Source organism: Daphnia pulicaria, chromosome 1, assembly GCF_021234035.1.
Source record: "Daphnia pulicaria isolate SC F1-1A chromosome 1, SC_F0-13Bv2, whole genome shotgun sequence".
NCBI lineage: Eukaryota > Metazoa > Arthropoda > Branchiopoda > Diplostraca > Daphniidae > Daphnia > Daphnia pulicaria.
In genome coordinates this window covers 20389620-20400036 of record NC_060913.1, presented here as the reverse complement: position 1 = coordinate 20400036, position 10417 = coordinate 20389620, and the positions used below count along the sequence as shown (strand labels likewise).

Genomic DNA, 10417 nt, shown 5'->3' with positions numbered 1-10417 from the left:
TTTTAACGTCCAACGACGGACCGATCCTCTATCCTCACTCCGTCGACCGAAATGATCTGATCTTTATTATAAATTATTTTTATGGGGAGAGAATCTTATCGATGCATAATTAGTGACAGTACCAGTCGACCCTCACAAATTCCCAATGACGTCCCTATTTCAATACGCGGGAAATAAAAAATTGATCGCCATCGTCGTCGTGACTGATGCTGGTGAAAGTTGCTGCCGGCATATATAACTCGCACATCAGATTCCTAGTCTAAGTTCTCCAGTACGTCTACATAATGGCAGCAACAACAACGACCATCTTCATTGAAAAAAAGGAAAAATACACGACGTCCACATAGTCGCTGGGGATAAATATCTAATGATTATAAGGGAAACCTCTTTTTTTTTTTTTTCAGTATATATCCCGACCGGTTCTCTGCTATGTTACTGTAATATTATGGCCGGGCTCATTTTGGCCGTCTGTCTGAATTCTCAAAGCTCGCAAAATAGGGAAGAGGAGGAGGACTACATCAGGAGCTATAGCGTCTAGCTATAGTCGTTATATTTTCATTATGTCCTATTTTCTATTAAGCTCCAATTTATCAGCCAAATAATTTAAATGACTGGGCACTTCAGCACTTGTCCGTCATGTCCTGGATGCATTTTACCGGGGCTCAAGTCTCTAGTATTATATAACAAAGTGCAAATACATAAGTGATCACGACCGTCAACTCTAAACTTTTTTATAGCCAGTCCAGCATCAGTCAACATCATGTAAACATTTAGTAAAGGCGCGATGCTGGTGGCGCTGGAAGGTATTTTGGCTGCTTTTGGGTCCTTCTTGTACTGTATAGATATTTGGCCAGCAGCGCAGTCCCTGTGATCTTGTCGAGTTGCGCTGATGCCAGTCGCTTCTATGTCTGTGTGGTGCTGCTGGGCGTGTATACAAGGCTACGTGAGTTGCCACACAGCCGAAAGTCGAGGATTATATTGTGATGATGAATAGATTCAGCGTTGCCATCAGAGCTAAAAATGTAGCCGGGCCGTAACTTTCTCTCCAAATAAATATCAGCTGGACGGCTGTTATATTACCTTTCACTTATTTCTTATTCAGGGTCCATCTGCAGCAGCATCGGATGGGCTATGTGCTGAATCGTTTGATGCTATTATCGATTCCGCTCCAGATAAATGTAATATTATTCTTGGCTGGCTGGCCTTATTGTACACCGTAGTAGCTACCCACTTGCGAAAACAGCAGACGGGCCAACTTATATAATCAAATAAATATAAGAAGAAGCATCTCAAACGGAGCCCTGGATTTGGGTGTCGTAAGGATCTTGTGTCTATAAATGGAGCGCTCCTTACATCAGCAGAAGGAAGGAGCCAGTCTCACGTTTGACAGTCCTTAGAGATATACAAGTACTATAGTCGTGAGTTGAGAGAGAGAAGACGGCCGCGGAGCATATAGGAAGCCGAACGACACGTCATTTCGTTCTGTCCCGCTGGCCAGCAGCAGCCAAACTCTCGAAGCGACGAGCTGGAAAAATAAAGAAGAGCTCACACAATGAGCAGGTTCACACAGCTATAAAGCTGCTCCTGCTATAGCTCCTGATGTCGTCGTTGAAGTATAGCTATAGTCGTTGAAGCTATGTTAGTCGTCGTCTCTTGGATGTTGCCGGATGTGGGGCTAGAAAAGTCCAGCAACCGCCAGAACTTAAGAATGAGGGTTGTTGCATGGGGCAGCAGCATACCAACTGTCCTCCCTGACCAATGCGCATCTGTTCCACGGCATCAGCTGGCCTTTTTTCTTTCTTCGCTTCCGCCGTTCAGAACACAAACCAAAAATTCCGGCATGAAAGAAAAATAAACTGCAAACGTAAACCTCAGCACCTAGTCGCTTTAGAACCCTAGAACCGACGACAGCAATTGATTATGGAAATTCACTCGACCAGAGGATAGAGGATCGGTCCGTCGTTGGACGTTAAAAAATCTGACACCATATCGTCTGTATGCTGCCTTAGCAGCTAATTATTAATAAAACATATAATCCAATTACTAAATTGATTTATAAGTGTTAAATAACCAGTTTTAATGAATTCCTAGTCATTATCTTCCCCAAGAAACGCCAGTTATTTAAAAGTAAGCGCCTTGGATACAGCATTGCCGGTATCAGAAACAGCGTTGCCGGTATCAAATAACGAGTGAAAGTTCGTGAAAAACCGTTACACACCGACGTCTGGTGCCCCCAAGGCCTCAGATATCGACGTCTGTCTACCGGGATTATTATAAATAAAATGTTGCTCTATTTTTTAATGTAAAAATTGGATTTTCTAATTAAAGTGTAAAAATTTACTGTATTTTTAATTTTTAAGATGGTCTGTTGATATTATAGTCCCGCAATTCGACGTCTGTCTTGCGGGATTATTGATCAACATAATATTAGCTTGCTTCCTAGAAAAAATTTGGGCTTGCTAAACAAAGTTGATTTTTTTACCGTTCACGCCGACTTCGGGATCACGTCACGCTTGAACGCCCCGGCCGCCAGTCGACAGACGTGGCTTTTCGTGTGTGTCATACCCCCCCTTACCATATTTTAGCCTCAAACCTTTTTCTAAATCATTGTCATGTTTTTGGGGCCCAGCTCCCAGACTAGGAATGCAACGGCAAATTCCGTACCTGCTCCCCGGCGGAACTCGCCTGCCAAAACGCCATATACATAGACAAATCAGATCACTGAGACAAAAAAAAAAAAAAAATGCTGCGACTAGTTGGGCGAGTAGCGCGTCTGCTATTTTAGTGCTATGCGCCGCCTGTCCGCTGTTACAGGCGGGTATCTACGCGAAAATAATTAGTTCAAAAATTTTGCGCTAGAACAAGCTCAACTAAGAGCGCAGGGTGCTAATCATTAAGTTGCACACGATAGTATCGATTGAGCGCAATTCATTTCATCGTATAATTTACGAAACGCGCAAGCCCTAAAATAAATATTTAGCGTTTTAGCCCTTATTAAAGCGCAGCGTTTTAAATTTAATTAACCGGGCGCATATCTAGCATTTTTTTGGCTTAATATTATGGCGCTAGTTTTTCACCGCTTAATTCCGGGCTGGCTAGACTGCCCCTTGTCGACGACACCCAGAGTAGCTGATCGTCAGCGACCCGTCGTTCCTTTATAGCCGTATGCCCTCGCTTCCAATAAATTAAAGATGGCCAACCTCCAACACCGGCAGCGGCTACTGGCCAGCACCACACAGGCGAAACATTTGAAAAACTCAGCGGCCACCGCTCGCAGCCATTTGCTATTGAGAGCGAAGAAGGCGCTTTCCCAGTTACATCTGGCTAAAATAAATATCTGCAAACCATGCTAAGTCACCTGAGTTTTTGAAATTTTTCACCTCGGTGTCGCTGGCCAACAGGGGCTACTCCAGCTCGAACCGCTTCCGGTGTTGAAGGTGGGTTATCTTCAATTTATTTATTGAGCAGCGAAGGCATGTGGCCGTAAATAGGAAAAGCCGTCAAAGATGGGCCGCTCCTGTTCATATGGGACAGATCAATCGTCGACAAATTCATCATTCTATATTCTGGGTGTCGTCGACAAGGGGCAGTCCGGCCAGCCCGGAATTTAACGGCAAAATATAAACGCAATTTATTTCAGCCGAGGATTTTCCTTCAATCATATTTTATGTGATGCGCAATTTTTAGCGCTTAACATTTATTTTAGCGCTTGCGCGTTTCGTAAATCGTAGTCGAGTTAATCACAGGAAGATCACTAACGTCATACGCGCTACGATATCGCTAGATCCAACGCGAACCATTTGACATTTTTCGCCCAAAAGGGCCGCCTAAACAGTGGACAAGCGACGATAAGCGCTAAGATAGAGAAAGAACTCGATAGCGACTAGCGCTAATATAAGGGACGGGCGCAAGCAACTCGTCAAGTCGCCACAATTGTTTTTCTTGTCGCAACCGTTAAATAACCGAAGCGCTGGCACGTTTTATAAATAATGCGATGAAGTGAATTTCGCTAAATATAGCGCTTCGCGCGCAAGTTAATCAAAAATAAATCACTAGCGCCAGGTGCGCTTATCTAGCGCGAAACATTTAATTTAATTATTTTTCTTGCGAGCCGCTAAAAACAGCGGACGGGCGATCGACAGCGCAAAAATAACGGACGGACCCGCGATAAGCGCCGAAATAACGAAAGGGCACGCGCTACTCGCCCAACTAGTCGCCACAATTATTGGTTTACTTTACACGCTCGTTTAATTAAATTTAGTGCAATGCGTGATATATGTAGCGTTAAATATTTATTTTAGCGCTTGTTCTTTTCGTAAATTATACGATGGAATGAATTGCGCTTAATTGATCCTATTGCGCGCAATTTAATCAAAAGTGCTCTGCGCTCTTAGTAGAGCTTTTAGTGCGAAACATTCAACCTTATTATTTTCGCGTAGATACCCGCCTGTTACAGCGGACGGGCGGCACTAAGCGATAAAATTGCGGACGGGCGGCACTAAGCGATAATTAGCGGACGGCGCGCGCTATTCGTCCAACCAGTCGCCGCAACGGCGCACCGGTTTTTTGTTGTCTCAGTGATGCGATTTGTCTACGCATAGGCGTTTTGGCAGGCGATTTGCGTCCGTGACCTGGTGTGGTATCCGTCTTCCCAATCGTAATCGTGGGTAACGTCCGGTTTTGGTGGATGCTGTGGCCGTTGCCGGATTCCACTTCCCGTTCGTAATATGCTTCTCTACATTTGCCGGGATTCGTAGGAACCGGGCGAGAACGTCCTCGCTTCTTTTGAGATGATAGGGCTCAGCGCTCATCCCTAGCCACAAAGGGGGAGAGTGAATGTGGCTATGTTTTGGACCGCTAGGTGGCTACCCGTTTGAATATCTTTAATGGGTTTTATGTAAAAAAGGAGGGAAAATAAAAAATAATATTAAAGAATAATTCTAATTATTTCGGTTCGTTTATTTTGCAATTAAAGGGTAGAATTTAAATTAAATTAAAAAAATAATCACAATAAAAAGAAAACATGGCAACGTTGTTAAGCAGACGACGATAGCAGAAAAAGGCTGGGGTTGACGAAATAAGTATCTGTATTGAGTGTATTCGCTCCTACGAACGGCGCATTAAAGTCAACTGTCAACTGACGCATTGGTCTTCTGCAGTGGACTCGTCTCGGCATTGTCTGCAAGAAAAAACATCTATTTCTATTCTAAAAAACTAATATGTGTGATATAAATAAATATCACTAGTGTAGTGCTATAAATCTAGGTGGCCATCTGTTCATAAATAATGGGAAACATATTTGGTAACAAAAAGACAACTCGGATTACTGAACAAGATAAAGCAGTGTTGGTGAGTTCATGTTCATAATTTCATATACAACAGAATCTGTGAAAAGTGTAAGAATGTGAGTATGTTTTCATTGGTTTAATCATTTTCATTTTGATGCAGCAACTTAAACAACAAAGAGATAAACTCAAACAATATCAGAAAAAAATTCTTACAGTTATTGAGAAAGACAAAGAACTAGCCCGGAAGCTTCTCAGAGAAGGGAAGAAAGAGTGAGCTTATCCTATATTGTTGCAAATACTTCCTGAATCACAAGTTATATGTACCTCAATATGTATTTCCTTAGGCGAGCTAAACTTCTGTTGAAAAAGAAACGGTATCAAGAACAACTAGTTGAGAAAACTGACAAGCAACTGGATACAGTTGAACAACTTGTTCATGATCTTGAATTTGCTCAAGTTGAAATGGAGGTAAAGCATTATTTTAATTTTTAATTTTATGCCTGTTTGAGATAATACTAAGCATTATTCAGGTTTTGAACAGCTTGAAAACTGGCAATGAATCTCTAAAGGAAGTCCATAAACTTTTCTCTATAGAGGATATCGAGCAAATTATGGAAGAAACTAAAGAAGGAATTAAAAAACAAAAGGTTCTAACCTTCAATCAAATTATGATAACCCAAAATTTCATAAAAAATTTTTTCCAGGAAATTGATGAAATCTTAGCTGGAGTCTTGACAGCTGAAGATGAAGAAGCCGTAGACATGGAGTTTGCTGAAATAATAAGGCAAAATCTACCGGATGTACCAGTGTCCGATTCCAATATTTCCGAAGTTGAACTGCCTTCTGTTCCCACAGAAGAACCAAAACCCAAGAAAGAGAAAATCATTCGAAAGCCTGTGCCATTATCAGCCTGAAATAATTATCTTGAGTCTTCTGTATATTATTTGTTTATCAATATTTTAAAATTCTCTTCTTCCCCAAACATTAGTTATTAGTTCTTAAACCAAAAATTTAATAATAAATCTATTTCAAGGTTAGTTTTATAACATCATACTATTTAAATTACTATTACATTACTGATCTTTAGGTCAATATAAATATTTTATATAAAAATAAAATTCATTCACTTGTTTCCCTCTAATAAGACTGATCGTAGTCTGGGAGTGTGAGGCAGTTTGAAGTATATTTTTTAGTAAAAGGCAGACAGGGCGGCGATCATAAATGATGTAACGCGACTTTCATGATTTTTTTACCCCTCCCTCTCGTTGTAACAAATTGTTGGAGCAGGATTCAAGTCCGAGATGCGATAGCTTAAATGCGTCACTGGTTCCACATTGTCATAAAGTGACAGACAGGTCCCATTGTCGAATCATTCCAAAGACATGTGTGCCGAAAGTAAATGTAACCGGTCATTTAAAATTCCGGTATTTGTGGTTATAGATCCAACGCTCCTATGTGTTACCACGACCTAATTTAGTAATTTCCAAACGACTTTATGTTCCAACGACATATTGGCAACGTACGGAACTAGTGACGTTTTTTAGGGGAATGCGTAGCCATCTAACGCTCAGTCTTATAGATATAATGATGCATACATGATTTCGTAGTTAGCAGCTTTTTTTGTTTTCATTTTGCAAGCAACGTAGGATTATGACTGTAGATGCCAAATACGGAGTCATTGTCGTAGGGAAATGTCATGAAAAATTGTTTTGTGATCTATCAGATTCTTCTTACAATGAATGGATCCAGTTGCCGGATTCCTTCTTCGCTGTTTTTGGTGCCCCCGGAAAATTGAAGGGATCCAAACGCGAAGCGTGAAAAGCGTTGGAGCGCGGAATTTTCCACCGAAATTTTGCCTTCGATTAAATTTTATGCGATGCGCAGTAAGTGGCGCTAAATATTTATTTTAGCGCTTGCGCGTTCCGTAAATTGTATGATAAAACTCATTGCACTAAATTAAGCCAATCGTTGTTACAGGTAAATCTGGCGCCATACGTGCTTACACAGCACAGTCTTTGATCAATCATTAGCGCCATGGACGCTACGATTGCGCTAGATCCAGAGCTAAAAATATAACATTTTTTGCACAGCGAGCCGCCTAAAACAGTGGAAGGGCAATAATTAGCGCTAAGATAGCGAACGGACTCGTGATAAGCGCTAATATAAGGGACGGCAGCGCGCTACTCGTTCAGTCGCCGCAATCATTTTTCTGGTTGCAACCATTTTGTAAAATTATCAAAGCGCTTGCGCGTTTCCTAAATAATGCGATGAAATGAATTGCGCTAAATATAGCGCATCGTGCGTAAGTTAATCCCGAATACATCACTATATAGAGCTTAGATAGAGCTAGATCTAGGGCGAAACATTTAATTTAATTATTTTTTCGCAATGAGCCGCCGAAAACATCGGACGGGCGACGCTTAGCGCTTAAATAGCGGACGGGCCCACAATAAGCATTAAAATACGGACGGGAGCGTGTCGATTGTCGCCTATAGGGCTATTATATTTAGGCTGTAGTAAGCGCGTACTAAACAAGTAACGTACTTACTTCTTTGTTCTTACTCCATGATGTTTGAAAAAAAATGTCCGGATTGCCAGCACCTGCTTCTCCGTGCTGCGTTGCCAGATAAAATGATTAAATAAAAAAGACCCCGAAGAGCCCTATATTCTGGGCACAGATAAAGAACACTCGTATTTATGTATGATCATGGGCATGGAGAGACCTAACCTCTCCATACCCCTGGTATGATTCTGGGTGTCGTCAACAAGAGGCAATCTGGCCAGCCCTGAATTTAATGGCGAAATATTAGCGCAATTTATTTCATCCGATGCAAGAAATACGACAGTAGAATTAAATTAAGCGTGTTTCATAAATTATATGATAAAACAAATTTGCGCTAAATTTAGCGTATTGACCGCAAGCTAATCGCAAAAAAATTACTAGACATACGCGGTTAGATCGCGGTAGATCTTACGCGAAATATTTCACTTTTTTTAACGTTAAATGGGTTACATGCGCGTTTTGTAAATTTTACAATATACTTAATAAATTTAGCGCATCGCGCACAAGGTAATAAGAAATTCATCATTAGCGCCATGCGTATACATATAAGCGCTAGATCTATTGGCTTGATTATTTTTCGCGCAGCAATAATATTTTAGATAGAAATTAAATTCATTCGTTTGTTTCTCTCCAGTAAAAGGCAGACGTAAGGGGCGTTCATATATATGCAACCAGATTTCATGCCGCCCCCCCCCCCCCAATTGTAACAAATTGTAACAAAAATTTGAGTCCTGGAGCCACAATGACATGGATTTACGATTTACCCCATAAGAATAACTTTTTTTAGGTTCTTAAAATGAAAGGCAACATAAAGTTAAGTAAAAAAAACCTTGTCTTGACGACGGGCGATGGGGCGTTTGGGTGGGGAAGGGATCAAAAATAGGAAAAATGATCGATTTTTGTGGAAATTTACCCCATAAGAATAAAGCCCCTTGGGCGCCTTCGGAATTTGGAGTTAGTTAAATTTTAGATCTAAGTTTGTAATTTAAGATATGGGTGGGATTGACCTAACGTTAAAAAAGGCCACTCTATTTTAACTGATTCTTACTATGGCTTTTTGAGGGGTTTGATATTTACTTAATGTAGCGCCATCTGTTATCAGATCTGGGAAAACCACAGCCGTCAAAAAGTAAATGGCCGCAAGTTCACTTTTTAAATAAATCGAAAAGGTTAAAAGAATCACATAGTTTCTATTTTTAGGTTCAGAAGTATCTAATAAGCTCTATACCTAACTTCTTCATGCCTTATAGTTAAAAACCAAACCTTAAAAATAACCTAAATCGTGTTTTTCGGATTTCCTAGATTCTGATTGGTCGAGAAAATTCCCAATAAAGACTTTCGGGCCTCGGGGTGCCTCTCTCAGCAGACTACTGTAACTTGTGCTGCATTAAAGGCCCCTAAACCTTCGGTAGTTTAGTAAACTAAATTCCTCAGGGATAAAATTTATAATTAAGCTTAAAATTTAGAGAATATCAAATAGAATTAAGTTACATAAAATCTGACATGAAAATCTGGGGTTATCATGTCATCAGATAGCGATTTGTAGCCCAACGGCTGATTTTTTAAACTTTGCCGTAAATGGCAATGCAGCATTCGTGGCGCAAATTCAAATTCTTCAGGAGCAAAATGATAAAACAGGTATACCTGACAATTTTATAAGCTTCAAGAATGTATTCCGGATTTTGTTATGAAACGCCTTCTCTGAAGACGTTGCTGGTTACAGAGTTAAAAATCTTAAAGTTAAAAAATTATTAGAAAATAAAAATTTAAACGACGTCGGACAAAGAGCAATCGGACTCATCATCGCTTGACACATCAGCGGCATTCTCGTCCATTTGGAGATATGATTTTTGATTCCTCTAACGAAGAAGAAATGGACGAGAATGCCACTGATGTGTCAAGCGATCGACCCTTTTGCGTGCTTTATCTATGTGGCAACACTGTGAATCTGCCACCATTTACAAAAAATTGTAAAAACAAGAATAGTATAACCATGGTGGAAGAGATGAATGGTGGAGCCACGGGATAGGGATTTTGCCTGTCAAACTGAAACGTATGCTGAGGCCGGCCACTACGGCGCCACCGTCGTTTCTCCCGGTTTCAAGAGCTCTTATGGCACATTTACATGTAAGGGTATTTGGAACATTTATTTTTTATAGTAAGACAGGTATGATCGTAAATGTACTTTAAAAAAAGTAAGTTTATTTATAGGACAATATTTTAAAATTATCACGGAAGATAATTCTCCAAGTCATAATGTAGAAATTTAAGTTTGAAATGTCGACGTTCGAGGCAGTAATAGAAGGGATGCTATTTAGAAACAAGGGAAACTGACAGTTGATGAAACAAGAAAGGGGTAGAGAAAACCAAAACATAGGTGATTAGATGGTTTCTAAACAGCATCCCTTCAATTACTGCCTCGAACGTCGACATTTCAAACTTAAATTTCTACATTAGGACTTGGAGAATATCTTTCCATGATAATTTTAAAATATTGTCCTATAAATAAACTTACTTTTTGTTAAGTACATTTACGATCATACCTGTCTAAGTATTGAAAATAAAT

At 40.2% G+C, this 10417-nt stretch overlaps 1 protein-coding gene across 1 annotated transcript; it reads left to right on the top strand.

Annotated features, from left to right (window-relative positions):
• The first annotated feature begins 5060 nt into the window (after positions 1-5060).
• Positions 5061-6325, top strand: LOC124320761 (charged multivesicular body protein 6-B-like). Its single transcript, XM_046783650.1, has 5 exons — positions 5061-5349; positions 5449-5558; positions 5633-5756; positions 5819-5935; positions 5993-6325. The coding sequence occupies exons 1-5, from the start codon at positions 5287-5289 to the stop codon at positions 6200-6202; spliced, it is 624 nt and encodes a 207-aa protein (XP_046639606.1). The 5' UTR covers positions 5061-5286; the 3' UTR covers positions 6203-6325.
• The last annotated feature ends 4092 nt before the right edge of the window (positions 6326-10417 follow it).

Excerpts from the sequence above, each read along its gene's own strand:
- LOC124320761 (XM_046783650.1), top strand. The coding sequence starts at position 5,287 with ATGGGAAACATATTTGGTAACAAAAAGACAACTCGGATTACTGAACAA. Across the intron at positions 5,757-5,818 it reads TTGCTCAAGTTGAAATGGAG|GTTTTGAACAGCTTGAAAAC; the intron begins GTAAAGCATTAT and ends AGCATTATTCAG. Across the intron at positions 5,936-5,992 it reads AAGGAATTAAAAAACAAAAG|GAAATTGATGAAATCTTAGC; the intron begins GTTCTAACCTTC and ends AATTTTTTCCAG.